Raw genomic sequence first — 26,956 nt, forward strand, 5'->3', positions numbered from 1 at the left:
TGCTTGATTAAAAACATTTTTAAAAATGCTATAATAAATTTAAAGTCAGTCTTGATTAGATGCAGTTTCGAATTAAAAACAAAAAATAAACCCCAAAATGAAATAAAGTATACAGGTCCTTGGAAATTGGCCATTGGCCATCCCATACCCCTTATGGTCTGGCTGGGGAAGGAAGTGTGATTCACTGTGAGGGTTGTGTAGAAATTGGACATGCACACTCCCAAGGAACAAGTAGTGTTAAGGATCTAGCCTGAACAGAGGGTTGTCAGCCAGCAAGAGAAATGTTTGCTTTGGGCTTGTATAGTCAGTGATTTGGGCAGATATTATCCAGACTCCTAGAAGTGATGTCATAAGAAAAGGATGTCAAAAAAAATAAACACAATATGTCCAAAATGTAAATGAAAAGGATCTGGATCCTTTGACTATTCAAACGTATGGTGTTCTTGTTATTTATGTGCAATGTCATGTCTCTAAGTAGACAGAACACTTGACAATGGTCTAAACAGTGATACCACATCCAGTTACGTTGTTTGTGTATTGTCACCAACAGATTATACCGGGGCAAGTCACAAGCACCTTTTCCACCAATAATTCAACAGTCGGAATAATTTACTGTAATGACAACTGGCTAGGAAATAATCTACAGGTGGCAGAGTCTACTTAAATGGGGTTTTAGAAAAGTATTTTTAAAAGCACATTCAGTCCATTTTTGACAAATTATACCAGCCTACTTTTCTACCCTACCCTTACCTTTTGTGTCACATTAGCCCACTCCCTCTAGCATGTAAGATCATTGAGCAGGGCCATCAACCCCTCTATTCCTGTGCGTCCAACTTGTCTGATTACAATTACATGTTTGTTAGTCCACAGCGCTGTGGAACTTGTTGGCGGTTTACAAATAATAATAATAATGTAAGCTATGCTTATTCATTTAGCTAAATAATTCCAATAACTGCCATGTCGAGCCGGGAAGAAACCATCTGCTTGACTCAAAATTATTCACTTAAGGGAATTGTCAGGATTGTAAAGTGAATTTAGAATGTAAGGCCACATTAGCCAAAGTGGAAACATAGCTAACTTGGAGAATTTGCCAGTTTGGATAGGTTGGCCTTAAACTTGAAATTCACATTGAATTCCTGACAATTCTCATTTAAGTGAATAACTCTAGAATAAGAAAAGGAGTAGTAATTTGTATTTCAGCAAAATTGGTACAATTATTTTAAACTTGTGTAACTCACACACTAAAACAACCACCACCACTTTTCCCTACAAAAATACAAACATAAAAATACAAAATTAAAACAGCTTACCTTTAAAAATTCCCATAGGGGAAACTGTACAAAAGCAAATGGAATCTGAAAAAAAGGAAAATGAACGGATTATTTTTAAATGAGTTTATTATTTGAAAAAGACTCATGTGTTTAAGTTTTTTTCCACTGAAACTTGTGTGTCCTACCTTTCAAAGAAAACGTTACAATAATCAACAGACAAAATATATAAACACAGGTGTGTGTTACATGCCATGTTTTTAGATATTTTAATAACAGATTATACAAATTTTGTAACTATGTAATAACGTAATTAGCGATTTGGGCATGTATCGAAACCTTTTGAGACAAAAAAATATATTTTCAATCAGGAGGATGGGTTATATGGAGATATTTTATTCTACAAATAGAATTGAATAGAAAATTCACACTACAGTTTAGCAGAACAATCAAGGCTATACAGATGGCAGAACAATCAAGCCTTTACTGATGCATACACTAACATACACTCACTGACATATACATAGTCATTGTCACACACACTGTTTGACCAACACACACTTTCACTGAAACATACACACTAACTGACAGACAGACACACACACTCACATTCATATACATCCAGCGACAGACACACTAGCTGACACACGCATTCACTGACAGATACACATGCACACTCACTGACAGACGTACACTCACTCAGTGTCAGACACACACACACACAGATAAACACACATAAACACTCACTGACAGACACATATACACTCAGTGTCAGATACATACATTCACTAACAGACATACACATTGACTGACAGATACACACTCTCAGTGACAGACACGCATACACACACACTAAGACATACACACTCTCACTGACACACACTCTTTGACAGACATACACACTATCACTGACACACACTCTTTGACAGACACACACACACACACTAACACACTCACTAACACACACACTCTCACTAACAGACAGACACTAACACACTCACTAACACCCTCACCAGACACACACTAACACACACTAACACACTCACTAACAGACATACACACTATCACTGACACACACTCTTTGAAAGACACACACACTAACACACTCACTAACACACACACTCACTAACTGACACACTCTCACTAACAGACACACACACTCTCGCTATCAGACACACACTAACACTCACTAACAGACTCACACACACTCTCACTAACAGATACAGACACACTCACCAACAGACACAGACACACTCACCAACAGACACAGACACACTCACCAACAGACACAGACACATTCACCAACAGACACAGACACACTCACCAACAGACACAGACACACTCACCAACAGACACAGACACACTCACCAACAGACACAGACACACTCACCAACAGACACAGACACACTCACCAACAGACACAGACACACTCACCAACAGACACAGACACACTCACCAACAGACACAGACACACTCACCAACAGACACAGACACACTCACCAACAGACACAGACACACTCACCAACAGACACAGACACACTCACCAACAGACACAGACACACTCACTTACAGAGACACACTCACTTACAGAGACACACTCACTTACAGAGACACACACTCTCACTTACAGAGACACACACTCTCACTTATAGAGACACACACTCTCACTTACAGAGACACACACTCTCACTTACAGAGACACACACTCTCACTTACAGAGACACACACTCTCACTTACAGAGACACACACTCTCACTTACAGAGACACAGACACTCACTAACAAACACACACACTTTAGGCTCTCAAGTTAGTGGAGTAGGGAGCGGAGCCCGTCAGACACCAAGTATAAAGTCAAAATTTTCTAAAACAGTTTGACTATTTACAAAGGGGGTGGAAGCACAAGGGCACCTTAATCACTACAGCATGCTGTAGTGGTTATGGTGCTTGGAGTGTTCCTTTAACATCTTCCAAGGTGCAACATAGAAAGTTTCCCCACAACTAGTGACATTCTGCATAAGACCAACGTGTACTAGGGCTGAGTTTCTACGGTTTAAAACAGACTTTCAAACGTATTGATTATCTACAATTCCAGAACTATGAAAATACATCCTTGTCTTTTGTATTTTTCAATTATTATTATTTTTTGTTGTAAGTTACATTTTCCAAGATTCATGAATTCACTAATAACATAGCTGAAAAGTAAATGTTTTACTCTGTAAGTAACTGAAATAGCTGTACCATCATGCCACCCCCATGTGCGTGGTCCCCGTCACTGACCATAAAAAGAGCACATATTTTTTGAAGTGCTTTTCTACCTGCATTCCCTCTGTCCTCCCAGGTACAACACAGATTATTTCCCCACAGAGAACAACATTCTACATACATTTTCCCATTCTCTCTCTGCTTTCACCCACCCACACACCATACTTCGATTTATAGCCCATACTACTTAATCTGTTTTAAGTTGTATTTTATCAACTAAGCATTTCACCAGCTCTTCAATTACCCACATCTGAAACAGCTTTTTTTTCTGAAGCCTCTCATTTTGCATATTTTTGTTTTAGATTTTTTTTTTTTTTTTCCTTATCGATCTTTTAGTTCAAAAGCAGGTCTTGCAAACAACTTGGGTCCGGTTTTAAAAATACCTATGACCGATAGTTAAAAATCTTGTAAAGCTCACTGGGTAAGGCAGCTATATAAAAACGGTTAAATAAATATGAGTTTTGTTTTTGCACTTTTACATTAGAAGAAGAATGAGTGACTCTGTGGTCAACTGAGGACAAGCAAAGTTGGCCAACTTTTGGCACTGTAGCTTTGGTGGACTAAGTGGCTCATACGTATTGGCTGACTGAGTCTGATGGGAAACAACCTGGCAAAATGCTAGCTGAGATTTATAGTAAAGATAGCCCTATAGAAGGCTAGCTAATCATGAATGTAGTCTTCCAAAAGCTTGCCTGATCACCATGGGAAAATTAGTGACCAAAGTTGGAATGTTAGCAAACACTGTCTTTGTTTCTCAATTACAAATACAATGAATCACCGTCTAACGTTGGCAGTAGGCTTGTACTGTTAAACAGCTTTAGAAACAGGTTTGCCTTTTTTTTTTTTATCTTCACTTTTCCCCCTGACAATTTAAGGGTTAAATAGCATTTTTTTTTTTGTTCAGAAAAGCTGAAAGGTATCTGCTAATTTAGTGTGTCATAAGTAATGATTAATAAATGAGTCTTCTTTGGTTAGACTAAGCTCCACTGATGCCCCAGCACATAAAAAAAAATGTTATCTGTTCAGACAGGAACTGACAGTGAGGAGAAAATCAATGTCACTGCTCTGTGAGGAGCTGACACACCGAAATCTCACAGGAAGTTTGTCATCTTGCGGAATGATGAATGCTTCATGAGGCTTCTCTCAAATCAGCAGCAGAGGTCAAACTTTCTTACACCGAAAAGCCATAAATTCTGAATGAAGAGCTCTGGTTTCTGTAACCGACAAGAAATACCAGAGGTATTAAATTATGTCAGATTTTAATTTTTGTGGCATGGGTTCCAAAGCCGAGAAAAAAAAATATATGTATGCGTTTTGTAAAAAGCAGAATGTAATCTTCAGAAAAGGGTTAAATAAAAAAAGCACACGTTTCTCGGTATATTTGTACTGTTTTCTGAAGTGAGAAGCAAAATCAATAAAAGTAAAAAAATAAAAATAAAAAATAAATAAAATGCAAAATATATGATGAAATCTCAGTTGTTAAAATGATACAAACTTTGAGGTTTATTCGCTAAAAAAAAACAGAGTTTGACATTTTTTTTTCAATTTGGAAACTTTGGCCTAAAATTTGTAATTTCTCGTTTTTTTTTTTATTAGTCTAAACTTAATTTAGTGGACAACCCTGTTAGTCAAAACACAGCTGTATCAGCAGTACATGCATCACCACTCAACAGCAGTGGGGTTTGTTTGACCTGTGCACTGTGCTGAGTACATGAATAATGTCCTGGGCTTCTTTGCTGGGAATTAACACAGATCTGGTTGTACTAACGAGAGGATAAATTAAGAAAGTTATGGTTGAAGATGCTATAACCTTTACAAATGCTTCAAATCTATGATTAAAACTACAATGGGCCTGTAACTGGGGTAAATGGGGTACTTCTCATCTTCAGCCATTAAAGGCAGACGGGGGATTGATCTTCTAGCAGTCATAGAATGATAAGCTTTAACCAATTAGGTCAATAGAACAGGGAGACGAACAGGAGGACATGTGTATTGGAGTGTTTAATCACAAGGGACTTCAGACAATGTGGAGTTATAAAATCTTGTGGGCCTCTATCTTATATGGCAAGCTTCACATGATTTTGGAGGTAAGCATGCAAAGGTATTATCTCTGGGCAGTAAAATTGGGGTCTAGAGACACAGAAGATCAAATAAAAAGTAGTGGTCCCTAATGAGGTGATATCTGTGAGCCGCCCTCAGAACATCCCAAGTTCCTGAAATGCAACACAATTCAATTAAGAGTTTTTTCAAGCTCTTCAGTGGATTTTTGTTTCTTCCAGAGGAACTTTATCTTGATAGTAAAGCCCGCGGAATTTATGCACTTTCCAAGTGATTAGAGAAGAGACCTTTGGTGTGGCATGTTCGAAAGGACAAGAATGGGATCTGTGAAGAATCATCAGAGATGACTTGAGACAGAAATACGGTGGTGCTTTGACCATGTCAATGAGGCTATCCTGGTGTTTTCTATATGGAAGGTAAGATGTGAAATAAAAAAAACATGTGCATCTCTGAATAGCTCTGATGTTGTAAGGAATAAAACATTAAGTATGTCTCAATCAGGCACAGCACTTTGAGTGAGTCAACATTCAACCAGAATCGTCATAACAGCATCAACATTTAATTGAAGCAATATCACCATGTATTAACATTCAATTATAGCAGTATCACCATGAATTAAACACTCAATTCTTACAGTAACACCATACATCAACACCTCATTTTACCAGTAACCATTCAATAGCATATGATTGTACAGATAAACTTCAACATTACTTCCATTAGTAGCACTATGTACAAATACTACACTGTATTGTGCATCCAAATTTAAAGTTACTAAGGACAACATGCATCAAATTGAGCGTGACCAGAAACATTACACAACATTTACTTTTACGTGCATCACCTACACAGTCATATCATTATAAATATACATATCTTACAATGATACCATGTACCAACACTCAAATAAGATAGATAGTCCAAATGTAGGCACTGGTTCCCCCAAGAAGGAATATCTATTTTTACTTTATACATGATTGGTAATGTAAGGGAATCAATATGGTACCATATAATAGGACTTAACTAACCTCATGGCCTCCAATAGTTCATAAATATTAATAAAAATAAAAGGAGCAAAGAAACAAGATCACTAACAGCATGGTGTAGTGGGATAGGCAAAGCTCATCGGGGTATGATTCTCTGGAGTTTGGGTGAAAACACAAATTCCACACACTATCCCTTGCCCGTAGACTATTCCATGTTAATCTTAACATGTCACAAATATGTGCACTTACTAACTGCACAGTGCAGTGCAATCCATATGTGCTTATTTAAACCAAATATAAAATTACTCGATATAAAACCCATAATCAAGTAGAGCACAGAGTTAATCAAATTACTAGAAAACTCAGAGGTGGTCTGAGTATGCAAAATCCTTTCTCAAATCTCAGGGTGACTTAAAGGAACACTATAGCGTTAGGAATACAAATATGTATTCCTAACGTTTCAGAGCCCTAGTCACCTAAACGGTGACTAGGGCCCTGATCCACGGTGAATAAATGGTTAATTAACAACTTATTTGCTTACCTTAATCAAGCGCCGGGCTCCCTCGGCACTGGTGACCTCTCCTCCATCAACGTAAGCTTCAGAGTGAAGTCGAATGCGCATGCGTGGCCAGAGGCGCGGGCGCATTCAAACCCGCCCATAGGAAAGTATTACTCGGTGCTTTCTCATGGGGATCTTTTTTGACACCGGACTCCGTGAGAACGTCCAGCGTCAAATAAGTGCGATTTACTCCATGTAAATCGCGGAAGCGGCCTCTAGCGGCTGTCAGGGAGTTTCTCTCCTATGTTTTCAGCGGCAGGGTTAAAACTAGGGGGACCTGGCACCCAAACCACTTCATTGAGCTGAAGTGGTCTGGGTGCTTATAGTGGTCCTTTAACAAGCATTGCACAAAGTGAAATTAGATAGGTACTTTCACATCTACATATACTGGAGAAATATCCACCCCTATACCAGTTGGCATAAATGATGCTCTGTACTTGTGATGCTATGAGAGGGAAATATCTTTAAAAGCAACTTAGGCAAAGCGGTAAATAAATCTTTGAATAACAGTCTAAACTTTAAAAAGCTTATATCATTTAAATTCTGGAAATAGCATTACATTTTAGATTCTGTGCAAAAGTAATTAAAAGTTTTCAGTGCATAAATTCAGTTTCTGAATCAGCAGAAGAGAAAGAAAACCATTTCAAATTTAGAAATAGTATATTTCAAAAGAGAATAATTTACCAAAATACGCTGAGTAATTTTTTATTTTCATTTTTTTTTATTACAATCAGAACAATTAACACAAAACATACTGCTCTACTATCATCCTGGGGTATATGCTTTATATTTCATAGATTAAAAAGCTAGCTTGTATGATAACAGATGAGTTTCACAGCTCTGCATGAATGACGATATTGTTTAAGGAGAAACAGATGTGTGTCAGATGGCAAACTCATTAGACTGTCCCATCGTTAAAAGGAAACTGGATAACAATGGGCCATCTGAAAAAAAGTGCACTGATCAGGAAATATACAAGCCGCAGCTAATCTCACATTTATTGGTGGGTAATGCTTTTCAGACATGCACATGCATTCTGTGGAGTTCCATGAAGTTCCTAACTTTGTTCACATAAAAAGGTCAAAACGGCACGGCACATAAAGCACGGGATATAATTTGTCTGGGAAAAGTGTTTGAAAAGAGAAATATAGATACCATTATGAAACAGCATCTCCCTATTCTAAAGAATTCTGTAAAAAAAAAAATTATGAATAGGAAACACAACTATTCACATACATTCCTCACACCAACAAGTGCAGATTTCAGGGTACCAAACAAAAGGCTCTAAAGAAGACTTAAGAAGAATATTTGCTTCTTGAGATTGTGATGAAATTCCATTTACTGTGAAAAACAAAGTTGTCTGGAATCCTCAGGGTCAATCAATGGTCTGACCAGTAAAAATAAATTATATATATATATATATATATATATATATATATATATATATATATATATATATATATATATATACACACACACACACACACGTGTATATTTCAATTCACACTGAACAAAATTGTAAACGCAACACTTGATTTTGCCCCCGTTTTCCATGAGCTGTGTGATAAAATTGCACATTTGAGAGTGGCCTTTTATTGTGGCCAAATACAAAAAGAAAAGTCCTGCGCTCACTCCCATCACTCCTAGGCAGCAGCAACGACTACAGTACAAATCAGCTAATACATATAGTAAAAAAACAAAGAAAAAAAGTTACCTGCGCTTTCTCCTTAATCTTATGTATATTTAAACAAATGGAGGTCATTAAGTTACACCAATGGCCACTGGAGGGAATACCCGCCTGCCAACGTCAAGGCATACCCCCGTTGATGGGTCCTATTCTGGCCCTTTACCTTGCTTCCTTGAGCTTCTAGCAAAAATATCTCTAATGAGGCAGAAAGGGGTATTTTTTATATACACCCCTATATACTTGTTAACCCTTCATAGGGAACACATGGGAAGGGCGTCAGTAAGGGTCAGAGTAGGACCCGTATATTGAAGTATTTTTTTCATAATAAATAAAAATATGAAAAATATATATTTTTTTTTGGGGGGGGGGGGATATAAATTGGATTTCTTTTAATATAAAGATTTCGGATAAAAAAGAAAATCAATCATAATATAGTTTTCTATTTAGGATACACTACAGTCCAAAGGTTATTCAGCGTGAAATATGGATTAGTTATGGAACAGGAGCCTGTATATTTATGCAATATACAGGTACTTTTTTATTCTTAGTTTCCCTATATGGTAAGCATGTGCCACATCTAAAGCCTGTAAGGTTTTGTAAAAAATGTGTTTTTTGGGGGAGGCTTATACAACTCTTGACTAAAATGTTTTTAACATTTTTTGCTCCCCTATACGTAATGGTTGGTATAGGTGGTAGAATTTTGTTTAAAATTGGGTCATCTATGAATAAGTGCCAGTGTTTCCTAATTGCCTGTTGTATTTTCTTAGTCCGTCCGTTGTAATTACAAATAAAGCGTATTTCGCTTATTTTTGAGGATTCTTTCTTTTGTTTTTATCTTAGAAGATTTTTTCGGGGTTGTTTACTCACTTCTTCTAAATCTCTCTCGAATTCTGTTTCCTCGTAACCTTTCTCTGTAAATTGCTTTTTAGAATATTGTGCCTGTTCTATATAGTCAGTGTCCTCCATACAGTTTTGTCGACTTCTGATGAAATTACCCTGAGGGGCATTGGTTAGCCAAGGTTTGTGATGGCAGCTGATTGAACTGTGCACTGATTGAACAAACAGCCGGCGTGTGCCACAACAGCGACATCCGGTAGAGTAGGTAAACATTGGCATAATATGTTATGGCATTAGATATACAGGCACATTTTTTTTTATATTGTTTGAAAACAGTAGTTCAGGATCACGTTTGTTTTTAACTATGGTAATATACTACGCTTGACATGAAGAAAGCTAGATGAGTAGATTGCTAAAAAAACGATAGGTACTAATTGTAGACATGTTTTGATGAGGAATACAGTATAATATACGAGAAGAGTATACCACCCCAGACCGCCCCCTATGCACATGAGCAACACATTATAGGTATGGCAGTATGATAAGACAGGTTTGCCATGCCACCACAGTGAATGCAGACATTTCAAGAAGCAGGAGACTGTGGCATGTACTGCACATTTTTAAAAAGGATAAACTGGTTAATGCATATTATGTCACTTAACAAGAGAACAGTAAGCCTGGTTATGACATACTATATGGAGTGACATTAGCTCAGTCGAGTATAGCTTGATCATATTTAAGTCACACATTCTGCACAAAACAGGCATAGTTTTTTGTTTTTTTTTTGCCTTGTTTCATTAATAAGAACCTGTGCCTGAAATATTCACATTTCAGCAAGAGGCAGTGACTAAACCATGCGACTACATACAAATTCTGGTTGGTAGGTGCTAAGAAACATTGTGGCTATGGTGGCTATTGAGTCTGTACATTTTTACTTGGGTGAAGTTAAAGCTCCTATGGTTCGGTATTGACTGTAGATACGGTTTTCAGGTTTTCCTTCTGCTCTTACAGAATGTCCCTTAGCTCATGTCGATGGTGTTAAAAACCCATTCGGTTAATTTCTTTAGCTTGGCTGATGCATTCTGGGATTCCTCCTGCAGGCGCATGTTGTCTTCTCGCAAAAGTCGTATTTCTGCTTGGAGACTGGCTTTGTCCTCTCTTTCCTTTTTAAGGTCATATTGGAGCATTTTCAGCATACTTTCTAGCTGTTCAACCTTCGATGCAAGACAGGTGGGAGAATCTTTCCGTTGTGCATCTTAGGTCTGGGGCTGCCAGCGGGTTACGTGTAGCTGCTGTCTCTTACAGAGTCCACGTGTTGTGGAACTGCGGGTGTCACTGTGCTTGCAGGCCAGGATCGGTCTTCCCAGAGCCGGGTCTGGTACCACAGCTGCTCGGCACATAACGAGAGAATTGTGTGTTTTAAATTTGCTTTTGTTAGGCCTTGTCGACTGCTTAGCTCCGTTTAGTAGATACACACTGCGGCATGGGTCTGCTGCTCGCCACGTGTGTTTGTGCCCCCCCCCCCCAGAGAGGGTCTGTTGCGGGCGGCGATTCCAGTGACTTGCATGGTCTCCCTCTCTCCCAGCGCTGTAGCCCTCGAGTGTCTGGCTTTGGGGACCTCTGCCGAGGTGATTGGCTTGGTTGCAGCTTAGAGATACTCCATGTTGTAGGGATAGATGGCGGAGAGTCAGAAGCCGCCGCCATCTTGCAAGGTAAGGCTCAGACGTGTCTTGTGCACCAGTCTCCCCACTTCTCAAGCTCTTCTCAGAGGGGGCCGGGATGACCCCCCCGGCCCAAAGGGGGGGGGAAACGGGACCGGCAAGCTGCTCTGGCAATCGGCGTGTGGCAGTTGGGAAGGGAGGCCTGGCAGCGGCCGTCCACCTCGCTCCCCTCCCGATTAGGCCTCAGCCCTCGAAGCTTCGTTCTTCCACCATGGGGTCCAAAGCTCCCGATCTCGGGGTCCGCTACCTCTCCCACAGCCGTGGGTATTTTGTAGGCTTGTCGGTCAGCAATATAATCTGCCATTTGTAGCTTAAGAGGCCCGATTGCTCCGGAGCCTCTCCTGCATGCGACCGGTTAGCATGGCGGTCCGGCCCCGCCCCCCTCAGCTGGTTCTTTTGATGTAACTGTTGGCATCTACGGGTTTGAAATAGTTTTTAGTTACTATAGTGGAGTTACGGATGCTAATATTGAGGTCTAAAAAATTTATTTTCCTGTCTATATAAAAAAAACATCATCTATGAAACGGCAATAGGACACCAAGTTTGCTTCCCAGCCATGGGCCTTTGTAACAAATATTTCCTCCCAATAGGCCATGAAAAGGTTGGCGTAGCTTGGGGCAAACTTGGTTCCCATTGCCATCCCACAAACCTGCAGATAAAAATTGTCCTGACACCCAAAAAAAGAAATCTGTTCTTCCCTAAAATTAGATTGAGTTAAACAATGTCTGACCACCTCTATACCTTTTTCGTGTGAAAGGATAATGTAAAGAGAGGTAATGTTACATGTTACTAATACGTATCCCTCTTTCCACTGCACTTTTTTTTAAATTTGTAGGACTTGAATTGTATCTTTAAGATAGGAAGGCTTTTTCACTACTATAGGCTGAAGTAAAATGTCAATGTACTCTGATATCCTTGCGGATATAGAATTGATTCCTGATACTATAGGCCTAGCTGGAGGATTTTCTGCATTCTTGTGAACTTTCGGTAGATGATAGAATACCGGTTATTTTGGGGTTAGATACACTCAGGTATTGTGCTTCGCTAGCATTCAGAATTCCTAGCTGTTTTCCTTTATCTATGTATTCTTTGGAAGGACCAAATACAAAACAGAAGAAAGAGAAGGAAAAGAAGAAGGAAGACAAAATGGGGAGTACAGAGGGAAGACGTCCGTATAGAAGGAAACTTCAATTAAACAGATCAACCCCTCACCAAGGAACAAGTAATACTCTTCAATAAAGGTTTGAAATTCGCCCTGCTGCGGATTTTAACAAATTTGATTTTTTTGTGTGGACATAAATGTATTTTATTTGGAAGCTTTGTTTAAAAAATGTTTTTTTCAATTAGGAAGAACGGATACCAACAGAACTAGACGATGAATTTCAACACACATCATTAAAATAAAAGTCTAACTTCTTTCCTAGACATTTAATTTTGAGCGAAATTAAATAGTTTGAAATGATAGTTATGAAAGAGGTTGAAAAAAATAAAGGAAATTAATAAATATCAACACTACCTCGAGCACGGTCCTCATCAACCTATTGTTCCTGGAAAACTTTGCAATTGTGTAATTTTAATTTTATTTAGAGATTTACCAGTAGCTGCTGCATTTCCCACCCTAGTCTTATACTCGAGTCAATACGTTTTCCCAGTTTTTTGGGGTAAAATTAGGGGCCTCGGCTTATATTCGGGTCGGCTTATACTCGAGTATATACGGTAAATGCAAATAATAATAATAAAAATAATTATAATTACATGTTTTCCTACCCTGCCTAATGCAGATCATTTTCAATAAATTAAGTGCCACCATCCAACTCAACATAATGGTGGAACTACTATTCTAAATTAGAAAAAAAAAAAGACCTCTAACGCTCTATCCCTGTGGCAGAACCCCTGCCGGTTTGTGGATTCCTTTTTATATTATGTGTATTTTATATTATGTTTTTGTGTATTGTGCCCACTCCCTGATCTGGAGTGCTTCCATGAAGGGAATCCATTCCCCTCCCGAACAGGGACCACCCTGATATCTCATTTAGAATGTTAGCTTAGAATGTTCTCACCTCGCAACATAAGTGTCCAACTGCAAACGAAACAATTAATGAACGCTCTCCTGGGTGGTCGCCATTTCGTTAGATGTACACCAGCCAGGGAAAGCGTTTGTGGGTTGTTTCCCAGCACATTCGTTCCCCAAACGAGGACCTCCTCAGCACCCCATTAGAATGTTTGCACCAATTAATCAGAACGTTCGCACTTGCATTCGTACCAACAAACGGCGGCCAGATGGAGCATTCATACCCCGAAAGGAGACGCTTCCCTTGTCTGGGTTCCACACCGGGACCTCGCGAATGGAGGTTAGTCGAAAGAGGAGCCATTGTGCAGGTCCTTGAGTTTGGTGTGGACGCTTTTGGAGCACGGGCTGGTTTGGTGGGCTTTCCTGTGCCCGAGGGACAAAGAGACTTTGTCCCACGCCTGGACTCCCAGGCACAGAGGCTCCTGGGAAGAAGATCCCCTGGCATCTGGGGTGGGAAACCCTGTGTTTTGGTGGCAGGCTTAGAGGACAAAGGGAACGGGGTCCCCTTCTAATGCAAGGGCCCCAGGGAGGGGAGGATCCTGGGATGTGACCCTCTACGGTTGTGTGGAAGACCCCTTGCATGGGGATATGCATAAAAAACATGTGTGGCCAATAAAATTGTGTTGTACCTCCAGAACTCTGTCTCGTCCAGTTACTGTAGGGAAATAGGTCTCTGTATTATTATTATTATTATGATATTTATATAGCGCCATCAAATTCCGCAGCGCTTTACAATGGGTGGACGAACAGACATGTAGTTGTAACCAAACACGTTGGATACACAGGTACAGAGGGGTTGAGGGCCCTGCTCAATGAGCTTACATGCTAGACGGAGTGTGGTAAAATGACAGAAAAATTGTATATTCTAGAGTGGTTCCTGAGCGGATGAAGGAAGGGAATTAGCGGGGGTAACGGGTCGGGATACCGGGGGGTCCGCTACAATCCCTATAAGGAATTTTGCCAGTTTACAATTGTTTGCTTGGTAATAAGAAATAAATGACTCATCCACCTTTTTAATTTCATATCAAGATTTTAAATAATATTTATTATTAATAGAAATAATTCAATCTGTTTTAGTCAAATGCCCCTGATAAAAATAAAAATAAATCAGGAGGACAGCCAAGATGGTCAGACATGCTTTCTGAGAGCTCCAGCACAGATAAGTCTAAAATTGCCATTTTAGCACTGCTGTTACTTGCAAATATAACAAAGCTGATATGACTAATATAAATAAATAAGTTACAATTAAAAAAGTTATCAAAGTGTATTTTTGTTAAGTAATAAACGGACACCTGAAGCACCATAACCACTTATGCTCAATGCATATATTATAGCGAGAATAAAAAAATCTTATAGCTGCCAACTCTTGGTAATAACGGTGGCTTGATGCTGAGACGAGCAGGAGCAAAAAGACACGTGAAACATTAATTTCTGACGATTTCTCAAAGGTCTGGCTATGAGGCTTAGCATAGAAGGCGGCATGGCAGTTGGGGGAGGCGGCCAATCCCCTGACACACGGTCCGCTTTGTACGACTACAACTCTGAAGCCCCACAACACCCGCCCCCCTTTTGGACCTGCGGGGGACATCCCGGTCCCCGCTGGGGAAACATACTCACCTGCAGCAGCAGAATCAGGAGCTAAACTGGCTGTCACTGGAACCCGACACACTCTTCATCTTTCCAGCCTTGTGCATAAGAGCATTTCTGAGAAGCTCCCAGCCTACCGGTTGTTCCCACCTCCTATAACATCCAATCCAGTACTAGCACGATATTTATCATACCGCAATACAAAAATAAAGTGGCTCGATCCTCCTTTTCCTACAGAGCACCGCAATTATGGAATAACCAGAGGGACACAGTCAAATCTTCATTCAATCTAAAATCTTTTAAGAGATCTATGGCAATATACCTCAACACAGAATGCATCTGTCATGGTTGAATATATTTATTACATGTTATGTATTAAATGTATGTATGTGTGTATATATATATATATATATATATATTATATATTGCATTTTTGTAATATTGTATCCTGTTGTAACAATGCAATGTTTTGTGGACAAAGACCCAGGACATACTCGAAAACTAGAGAAATCTCAATGTATCCATCCTGGTAAAATATTTTATAAATAAATAAATAAATCTGCTGAGCCCCACATGGCACATGGAGCCCAAGATGGCCCTCACGATGCAACCTCCCCAGCCTCCACAGTACCCTGAGGTCCTGCAAATGGAGACAGCGCTTTGAAGACAAATGAAAAAAAAATATGCCAAGAATTTTTGAGGCGCATACAAGCCAGATCCCAACACCCGGTACCTGTCACACTAGAGAACAAGGAAAAGACAACGAGTCCCGTTCTAGCCTTGAGCAGAGGGCTCACCCAGAGGTACATCAATCTTGCTGCCCAGATGATCGGAAAGCCTCTCGGCGGTCGTACCACCTGGGAAACCGCACACGGAACAGGTGGAGAAGGAAGACTCATCAACATGTGACACGGGCCCCCTTGAAAGCCTGGAATCAGGAGAGAGAATGGCCTGACCCTCTACAAGGTGACTGGCTGCGGTTGCAGGACTGTGCTAAAGTTGGCGGCGCCATCATGACTGGCCTGGAGAGGGAGTATCGGCTGCGGCCTACAAGCAGCATCGGCTGATCACAAGCAAATTGAGAGTCCTGAGTAAAGCCACCACACTGTTTTATAGTGCAGGGCCATCTGTCATATTACGAGTTTAATTCCGATAAGTACCCAGTGGCATTAACACAAATTTGTTTTACATGTTAGCCTAGCCTGTTTATTTCACATATATCAGCAATGTATCTCACCTGTTTACAATCTTCACCAGGGCATAGTTTAAGCCTAACTGCAGTATAACCCATGTAGTTAACACCATATGCACTGTATGTTTTCTCCTTTTTTTTTACCTTATAACAGTAAAGTATGTTTAAGTTACTGTTCTCTCTTACCCTGTCCTAGGCAGTTTCTCATAGGAGTCACTAAACTGGACTCACACTACTTTCTAGATAGGGAGACATAGCTTGAAATATGTTTTATTACATAAAATGTGCTGAACTCACTAATGCCATATTCTGTCTAACCATGTTTTTAACATGCATGCTTACTTACGCTATTGTGGCAATGTAAGCTTACTTGTTACTCTCACACTTCAAAAAAAAAAAAAAAGAATCAGATTTAAGTCTATACTTTCGTCATTTAGGACGTTTAGGACTTGCAGACTAAGCTTGCATGTGCTGTATATATATGCATGTACATATATTTGAGTATTTACCCGAATCAAATGCGCACTTTTTTTTTTTTTTAAAGGACCACTCTAGGCACCCAGACCACTTCAGCTTAATGAAGTGGTCTGGGTGCCAGGTCCCTCTAGGGTTAACCCATTTTTTTATAAACATAGCAGTTTGAGAGAAACTGCTATGTTTATTAATGAGTTAAGCCTTCCCCCAAATCCTCTAGTGGCTGTCTCACTGACAGCCGCTAGATGCGCTTGCATGATTCTCACTGTGAAAATCACAGTGAGAGCACGCAAGCGTCCATAGGAAAGCATTGATAATGCTTTCCTATGAGACTGGCTGAATGCGCGCGCAGCTCTTGCCGCACGTGCGCATTCAGCCGACGGGGCAGAACGGAGGAGGATCGGAGGCAGAGATCTCCCCGCCCAGCGCTGGAAAAAGTTTTAACCCTTTTCCCCTTTCCAGAGCCGGGAGGGGGACCCTGAGGGTGGGGGCACCCTCAGGGCACTCTAGTGCCAGGAAAACGAGTATGTTTTCCTGGCACTAGAGTGGTCCTTTAAAATAAAGTTTCCAAAATGTGAATGCACATTAGATTCCGGGAAAAATTCAAAATTCACACAGGCCAAATTCACACAGGCAAATTTCATTCCTGAAAGAGTGCTTAAAGGACCACTATAGTGCCAGGAGGGTGCCCCCACCCTCAGGGCTGAAGTTGGAGGAAGCACTTACCTTTCTCCAGCGCCAGGCTCCCTCGGCGGTGGGGACTCTCCTCCTCCTTTGGACGTCATTGGCTGAATGCATATGCGCGGCAAGAGCCGCGCGCAGTCAGTCCATAGGAAAGCATTCTCAATGCTTTCCTATGGACGCTGGCGTCTTCGCACTGTACGCTGGCGTCTTCATTAAGCTGAAGTTGTCTGGGTGCCTATAGTGGTCCTTTATGAAGGAATAGACTTGTAACATGTAATACTAAAATTTAAATACCATCAATGTTACTATGGTATATCGCAATAAACATTTTCATTGTAGCACAATGTTGTATAGTAGTATCTTCTTGTATAAATGCACATTACACTAGCCAGCAAAAACATTTTTCAGCTTCCCGGCTGAGGTCGGCATTATATTCGATGGCACATTAAATTCGAGTAAATACAGAATATATATATACACACACCCTTTTTGGCACTATATTGCATGAGGACAGCCAGACAGCTATAAGATTTTTTTTTCTCGCTATAATCTATACATTGAGCATAAGTGGTTATGGTGCTTCAGGTGTCAGTTTATTACTTAACAAAAATACACTTAGATAACTTTTTAATTGTAATTTATTTATTTATTTATATTAGACATTTCAGCTCAGTTATTTTAATTCAGATTATGTATCCATATGTTGTGTATATGCAACCGAAAGTTACCGTATATAACTTGCAAGTAACAGCCGTGCTAAAACATTTAACTGTGTGATTATACTTTTGGGATTGCATCGTACACAGTAAAAACTGGATTATATAAAGTACGAAAAGCAAAAAATATTTCTGGTCAGCTTTTACTTTTCGAAGCGCAATATTTGGAGCTGCCAATGTTGATTGAGATGAATGAGCATTAGATCAACATTAAGACTACCAACTGCCTCTACATTTCTGAGCCTTCTAACATTACAACCCTCTAGGCAGTGATCATCTTTGTTTGGAAGGTGTTCTAAAGGTCTGTGTTTTGTAACTTACACATACCAGCTCAATGTAATATATGTGTGTTACACTTGGCCGATGTTCCCAGAAAATAAAATTACATTCAAATATATATATTTTATAAATCTTAAGAGGACCTACTTCATTTATTGATCTATTTCTAGGAATTAATTTTTAACATTGAATAGATTATTCTGTAGACCATTCTTACGCTATCTATTAACCGCTCAAAAACGAGCTTGTGATATATACAATATAATGACAATTACCCAGTCTGTGCCAATCGGGCAGTTTTTATTTTTTGTTGTTTTTTTTTTTGCAAAATGAATTGAAAAAAAAAAAAAAAAGCTATATGAGAAATTTAGTTCATGTGAACATTGAAGAAAAAAAGAAAAGAAAAAGAAAACTGTGTATATAACTCACCATGGCAAACAGGAAGGAGAGATTCATTGATCACTGCCTTTTTTTTTATCTTTAGTGCTCAGAGGAAAAAGAATGTTATCTGACCAAAAAATTTCTGTGAAAAGCAGATACTGTGAAAGAAAAAGTTAAACTGAACTTTGCAGTGCAGAGAAATGAATAAATAAATTGAAGTTTGAATTCCACCTGTCATCACCCGAAGCACCCCACATGTAGAATTTACACAGGCTGAGCTTGCAATGCTGCAAGGCATGTCATAACACTTTGTCATTGGTACACCATGTGAGTTAAATTGGCCTGGAGATAAAACAAGTGTCTGAAAAGGCTAAAAGGTATTTGAAGCATATTAAGACATGCTTAAAATACTACAATCCACCCGATGGCTAGAGTCCACGATTTATCATTCTCCAATTATTTCCAAGGGGACAATGTCAAAACTCTAATATCTTCATTAAAGAAATATACATACAGTTTTTATTAAACTCTAAACAAATATATGTGAAACATTAGCACTTCCAATGACAGTAGAGCAATTATGAATGTTGTCAGCACAAGTTTGGACGATGTGAAAAAATGAAGGGGCAGATTAACTAATCTGTGAAATATGCGAGGACGTCACAGGGAGGGGGGGGGGGGGCTGCTGAGCCACGCTGAATCCCCAAGTAATACTAAGGGAGAAATACACCTCCAATTACAGAATTTCTGCTGATAGTGCTGCTTTAATGCAACACATTCCTGTTGGCCCCTGTATTGCATAGCGGAAAACACACCTTCTCTTCTACAGATTTGTGTTTTATGAAGGATATATTTTTAGGACTGTAACATTCATCCTATAAGTGGTTTAAGGGCTGCAAAATGAGCAGAAACATCTAAGATTACGTGATGAATCATTAAATCATTAACACCTGCAAAGCTTTAAATACCATCAGAAAGAAAATACCTCTGGGGCAAGGCTTGGAACAAACATATCTTATGCAAAATCTCATCATCAATCACCTTCTATTGACTGTAAGACCTGATAACCACCAGTACGAAAACAGCTTCTTCCATCCTGGTATAAACTGTGCCAAAGTACTGAGCTACATTGTTATTTACCTTGTTGATTGGATTCTCCATAACTTTTAACTCGCAGGGTTATTCAATAAATTGGAACTAAGGGCTCTACAACTTCTACACTGCTAGAAAAACTTTTCAAATGATTAAACTACAGAAGTCACCATAAACGTTTATGGGAAATGTTGTAGATTAAAGGAACACTATAGTCACCTGAACAACTACAGTTTATTGTATTTGTTCTGGTGAGTAGAATCATTACCTTCAGGCTTTTTGCTGTAAACACTGACTTTTCTGAGCCCAGTAATAACTCCACTGGACACTCATCAGACGGCTGCTAGAGGTGGTTCCCGGGGCAGTGTTGCACAGTAAGCAGCACTGCCATTCAGTGTCTCCACCCTCTGCATGCAGACACTGAACTTTCCTCATAGAGATGCATTGATTCAACGTATCTTTATGAGGAGATGCTGATTGGCCAGGGCTGTGTTTGACTTGTGCTGGCTCTGCCCCTGATCCGCCTCATTGACAGTCTAAGCCAATCCTATGGGGAAGCATTGTGATTGGCTTAGACCACCACTTCTGATGATGTCAGCAGACAGCAGGCAGGTCAGAGGCAGAGCCAGCAGCTGAGCTGCAGACTTGAACACAAGTAAGATTTTCCTATATTTAGGGAGGCAAGAGGAGGCCAGGGGGGCTAGATGGTGGTTTTAAAATAATAGGGTCAGGAATACATGTTTGTGTTCCTGACCCTACAGTGTTCCTTTAAATGTATATGGAATCACTTTGTCAATCTTCCAGATACAGAAATAAAAGTCTGTTATTATTTTAAAACCCATATCCTGCAAATTGTGTGTTGAAGACTTGAAGCTTCTCTCATCTGATGAGGACACTCTATTACAAAATGACTATTTATCACCATCTTCCTTGAGACTAACTTCTTGCCAAATTCTTGCCACCTGGAACTATAAACATTTTTGAGAAATGTGGCAATACAATAAATCCTAGTAGAAAAAGGTTTCTTATGTAGATAATACAGACATAATAGAGATGTAGTAGCATGCACTAACTTGAGTTAGTGACTGATGCACGCCGACAGTTGTTAAAGGAAATGATTAAATAAGTTGATCATACCAAAAATACCATGACAACATTTGCACAATGCCATCCAAACATATTTGTAAAGCATATAAAACTTAAATAGGTGTTGCAAATTCAGATAAGGCAATGGCTCAGAATTTAAATGTATGATGGAGATACTACATTCTTCTGCAAGCCCCTCATTTGTTACCAATTCCCATGACCTGCAATGAGTTTAGTGATGTTTCCAGTGACCAATATATGGTTAGAAGTTTTCAGCCAATAGTAGTTCTCTCATTGTTTTCATTGTGCATAGTTATATCCCATAAAAACCCCAACAGCAGAGTCTTATGAGAGATGCAGATCAGTCATCAGTTTTTATTGAAAGATGTACAGCAAGCATCAATCCCATCTGCAAGTAGTTTAAAAAAATAAAAATAAACAAATTCCACAAATTAATAAATATCAGCTTCCAGAAGATGTATTTAAATTTGCAAAGTAGGAGGTACATTTGTGTGTTTTTCGTGAATTAAAAATGTGATAAAGCTATTTCCTAGAAAGTTGAGAGTATATTCAGGATACATGGGAGCTGTACAGTATCCACATGGAATACAAGAACTTGTATGGAAATTCAACTATAACTTCATAAAGCAGAATCTTGTAGAAGCGAAGACTCAAAGGAAAGTATACAAGGGACACAAAGTTATTTACACTATTAAATCTGAAAAGATCCAACGTTGTATGATACTTGAAGTGCCCTGTTTAATCAACTACAAATTTAAGATGCGGAGCCAGCCAAATCATTTTCAGCATTGTGAGATTTGTAGTTACATCCCTATCAATTATTTCAGATATGGAGGCTATACAATTAATCAAAGGTTGCATTGGGTACCTATAGGTTAGGTGGCATAAATTGCACACCTTTTAAACACATAATCCAAGAAGGCTTCTGTTTAGAGAAGACGTATGTATAGAAACAGACTGCGATATCCGATATGAAGTGGCACAGGTGGCACACTCACAAACTCTTAGACTGGTATTGCTTTGTTCTCCAGGAGAGGTTATGCATATAGCAAGTGTTTCCTTTACTTTGGTAATCTTACTATCACTACTGGAAAGCTATTCCCAGTATACAGTACTGTCCGTAATGGAGTATTATTAGCATTTATATATTTAACAGAGACAAGAGGTAAGGAAGGCCCTGCTCAAACAAGCTTATAGAGTCTACTAAGGAAGCCAGGCTGTCCTATCTCAGACACAACAAATATGACACATCCTACTGACTGAAGATCACAAAGCCCTGGAGGTGACAGGGAATTTTTTTTTTTAAAGGAACACTACAGAGTTAGGAACACATACATCCTAACGCTATAGTGTACTACTCGTTGTTTATGGCCACAAAATACCATCACTGACACTGAACGTTCCTCATAGAGATGCATTGAGTCAATGCATCTCTATGGGGAGATGCTGATAGGCCAGGGCTGTGTTTGATTTGTGCTGGCTCTGCCCCTGATCTGCCTCCTTGTCAGTCTCAGCCAATCCTATGGGGAAGCATTGAGATCGGCTCAGACAACCACTTCTGATGATGTCAGCAGACAGCAGGCAAGTCAGAGGCAGCAGCTGCAGACTTGCTGATTTTAACGCTATAGGATCAGGAATACATGCTTGTGTTCCTGAGCTTATAGTGTTGCTTTAAGAGTTAAAGGGACATTATAGTCACCAGAGACCACATCAGCTCATTGGAGTGGTCTGAGTGCAGTGCCCTAGTCCCACATAGTCCTGCAAAGAAAATAATTGCAGCTTTTGAGAAACTGCAATAAATTCTTTGCAGGACTAAGACTGCCTCTAGTGGCTGTCTACCAGACAGCCACTACAGGAACTTCCTGGTGGCTAATCAACATTTGGTCGCCTGACGCTGGGGAAATCCAGTTTGAGTTAAATCCCAATAGGAAAGGATTAAAGCAATGCTTCACTATGGGAAAGGTCTAATGCCTTCGCCATAGCCCCCAGGCTATTGTCTTCTCTTTAGTACATTGTGTCCACAAGTTAACTATATCGTGCCCACAAAGTGTGCACAAGATAATGGAGGGTATGAATTACTAAAAAATAAATAAAACAAACAATTACCTTGTCACCTCCACAGGAGATATATAGTTGGAGGTCAACATCTTTTTACCCATGCTGGCATTCCACAGAATGACCTATCTGGCACTGCAGGATGCACCTGGCACTCTAAAATACTCTTGCATGTTAGAAGGCATGTTGACTTGTAAAATATTTTTTTTTCTTTAATGTTTTCTGCTAGTTTTTAGAAAAGATTCACTCATTGCATGCTGCAGGGATATAATGATTTGTTACCCATTAGACTATGCAGCTAAGAAAGCTTTAAACGTTTGTATTATTTTTTTCTATAGGCACCCAGACCACTTCATCTCACTGAAGTGGCCAGGGTGCAGTGTCCCTGTTCCGTTAACCCTGCAATGTAAACCATCGAGAGAAACTGCAATGTTTACATTCAAGTGTTAAGACTGCCTCTAGTGGCAGTACCAGACATCCACTATAGACCCTTTCTTGCAGTTTCACAGGAGTTTGACTCCTTAAAACGATGCTGGACATCCTCACTCTTTGCATGACATCCAGCATCTTTAAAATCCCCGTTAGAAAGCACTGATGTGCATTAGGTTACCAATACACTATAGTGTTCCTTTAACACATTATTTATATTATGCATATAATGTTTTAAAAATATAGGGTAATTTTTATCTTATAGTTTATGTTTAAGAAGGTATTCCATAAAGACAAACTAACAAAACAAAACAAAAAAATTGATGATTTATCAATTTGCTTTATTCTAAAAAAAAGAGGGAGCAGTAACCAATGAAGAATGCCTTATGGTGCCACTGATTTACGACCACTTTTTAAAACACAACACTTAGTTAATTAAACCCCCTGTGAAAGGATATGGAAGATATGACGCTTGCAAATTGCCTTCCCAGATCAGTGCTAATTTCTACAGGGGCATTTATGATAGATTAGATCTAAAGATAGATAGACCATAGACACTGGCTTGATTAATTTTCAATGTTATTTGTCAACAGAGTGAATATGTAGCTATTCATTTCCACTTTTATTTTTTATTTAGCCCTAAGAATTTAGGGGAGGCTTTTAATTGTTACTCTACATTGTGCTACTGAGTTGTTTGTTTGTTTTTTTCCCAATTCTCATTGTGCATATTGCCTGAACCATTACAGAAAATCGGTGTAATCTGGGTTTCCACAACATCCGCATTTCAAGACATTTTCTATTTTTGTTTCAGTTATTTCTAGGGAGGGTATTCCTATATTTTGTGGATAAAGTATTATTTCAGACAGTAATTATAAGAATTTGCTCTTTTCTGATCATTGTTGATGGCATTTATTGTTCAATACTTTTTTATACTGGTTTGGAAGTTACAGACTGGTCTTAAAGTTTGTGACATCAAAAAAGGGATATTTAGAGAACAATCATCGTGTATGGATGCAGAAAACCACAAACTACAGTACTCAACATTCCTACCCCTCCAAGCCCACCACTTTTACATCTTATTAAAACCACATGTCGGCACCAAACCAGTTCACGGTCCATTTCAGGCAAGTATGCATTAAATTGTGGGAATGAAACTGAGGCCAAAAAGATTGTATGACACTCAATTAACAATATCCCATTCCTAATGTTTTACAATACACAAACTAAAGCATTATTGTTTGTGGTTAAAAAATAAAACTAAAAGACGAAAAAGGTCAAGGAAGAACATTAAAACATCCCAAGATGGAGTCAAGATGGATAACTTGGGGAGAATCAGATAATATCATTAAAATACATTGATGTGGAACACCCTGCTTAAAGTATGAGACATTACATTTTGGAACATGAGAACTATAATAAAAAACTTGTCAATAATGTGACATTATTGCACTTTAATCACACAATACATCTTCACATCGATGTTGTATAACATAACCACAAGCAAATATGACACATACATACTATAATAATAATAATGGATGCACTGGTATATTAAAGCACAAAAGCTAGGTCCCCAGATGTTGTAGAACCACAACTCCCATGATGCTTTGCATGCCTTTAGTATAGGCTGCATGCGCATTCAAACTACCCATAGGCAAGCATTGCTCAATGCTTTCTTATAGATGTTCTGAGTGCTCAAGGCGATTTTCGATATTTAGAAAATTGGGCAGACTAGATGGGCTGAATGGTTCTTATCTGCCGTCACATTCTATGTTTCTATGTTTATGTTTCTATAGGTCTGTTTAAGTCCCCGCTGCGTCACCTGCCTCCAGTTAAAAGGGTGATTTACTCATCTTTTTCCTGTTTCAAGCCTGTCCATTCGGGGCTGGCCATGCCAACACTCTGCCCCATTGGCTGAGATTATCAAACTTGATGATCTCAGCCAATACAATGTTTTTAAGGAGTAAAGCATTGGGAGGCTATTGCACATACGCAGCAAAACGCAGCTCTGCACCAATCAGTATATCCTCATAGAAATGCATTGACTCAATGTATCTCACTGGGGAGTGTTCAGCGCCTCCATGCAGAGCGTGTATATTTGCAAAACAGGTAGATATTTGTCCAATGTAAATAAGCCAGTTTTGAATTGTAAATAGAATATTCTAAGCACCATAACTGTGGCAGCTCTCTACAGTTTTCTATAGATGGCCCCTTCGGGTGTGGCATACCTTATGATAAAGGGAACCTCAGTATACAGCTAATCGAGAGCACTGGGCCAGCCCATGTTCATGCCTTTAAGGTTGCCATTGTCACAGAGACTTGCACAAGTTTATGTGCACATTTACTACCCCAAGTAGGATGCAAGGGGCTTCTTTGTAGGTACTTACAGAGTCTCCATTTTATGAAAAGAGGGATGCTCACTAACACAGAACTCTGGATGTATGGTGCCATTCCAATATGGGCAGAAATGCCCTGAGTCAGCAGAAGATGACTCTTAAATAAGGACTGTCCAGCCATACTGGGCCTTTAAGACCTCTTATAATGTGAAAGTGTAACAGTCTAATAGTGTATTTTGGTGATTGCAATATCAATTTAAATATGAAAGTTCAACATAGTGCTTTCTTTTTCCCCCTTAATATTATCCAGAAGGTGTACACATTTAGAAACATAATCTAAACACAGGAGAGAGTAACATATTAAAAAAACTGTTACTAAAAACATATTTTAAACCTGTTGTATTGTTTATACTTATATGCAATTTCTTTATAGACTTTTCAATACTTTTACTTGTATTTAAGTGTTTCGGTCTATTCTAGAAATTTAGTAGTGCCTTTAGACGTACTCAGAGCCAAGCATTTTGGGAACTAGAATGTATGTAAGAAATGTACATGTTCCAAAGCTCCTAGCCTTCATACACATCAAGACTAGGTGCTGATTTAATGGTTGTATACATCCTTCGTGAACATTATGAATGACAATTATTTTATTTAAGGGGAGACTTCTGGGCCTCATGGCATTCAGATGCTTAGTCTGAGCTTTAAGCAGCAGTTGCCTGTGATGTAATTAAGTAGAGTTTGCCACGTCCTAGCGGAGAACAATTAATCAGGAGATATATCTCCAAAGAACAGACTGTGGACAGACATTCATTCTAATAATTCACTTAACGTGCTTCTTTCATTTTCCTATACACAGTGCTAAGTTGCCGCTAAATATATACACATACCAGTGACTACGTGGTATTTCATAAAAGTATTACAATTTGGGGGGAAAAGGCACTAACATTAGTATGGTCTAAATAGGTTCAGGTAACTGCAGAGTACAAACGCCAGTTTCAAATTATTGTCATATCTGAAACAAACTGACAATGAGATGGCTTGGTGGGTTATTACGCTCTTTTAACTTTCCAATGTAAAGCACCGCTATGCTTAGCAAATAAGCAGTGCCAGGGCTCCAATGAGTTGTTAATAAATTGGCAGCTTTATTAACAATTACAACATCCAGTCAGGACAT

The 26,956-nt window shown here is 39.2% G+C and overlaps 1 protein-coding gene across 1 annotated transcript in view; it reads right to left on the minus strand.

The window, feature by feature from the left end:
- SLC25A26 (solute carrier family 25 member 26) overlaps nucleotides 1-26,956 on the minus strand; it is a 131,002-nt gene that overhangs the window by 20,826 nt on the left and 83,220 nt on the right. Inside the window, exon 6 of the mRNA XM_063427542.1 lies at nucleotides 1,311-1,355. Coding sequence (XP_063283612.1) covers nucleotides 1,311-1,355 — 45 coding nt within the window. The remainder of the gene's footprint in view (nucleotides 1-1,310; nucleotides 1,356-26,956) is intronic.

The sequence above is a fragment of the Pelobates fuscus genome, chromosome 7, assembly GCF_036172605.1.
Source record: "Pelobates fuscus isolate aPelFus1 chromosome 7, aPelFus1.pri, whole genome shotgun sequence".
NCBI classification, from domain to species: domain Eukaryota; kingdom Metazoa; phylum Chordata; class Amphibia; order Anura; family Pelobatidae; genus Pelobates; species Pelobates fuscus.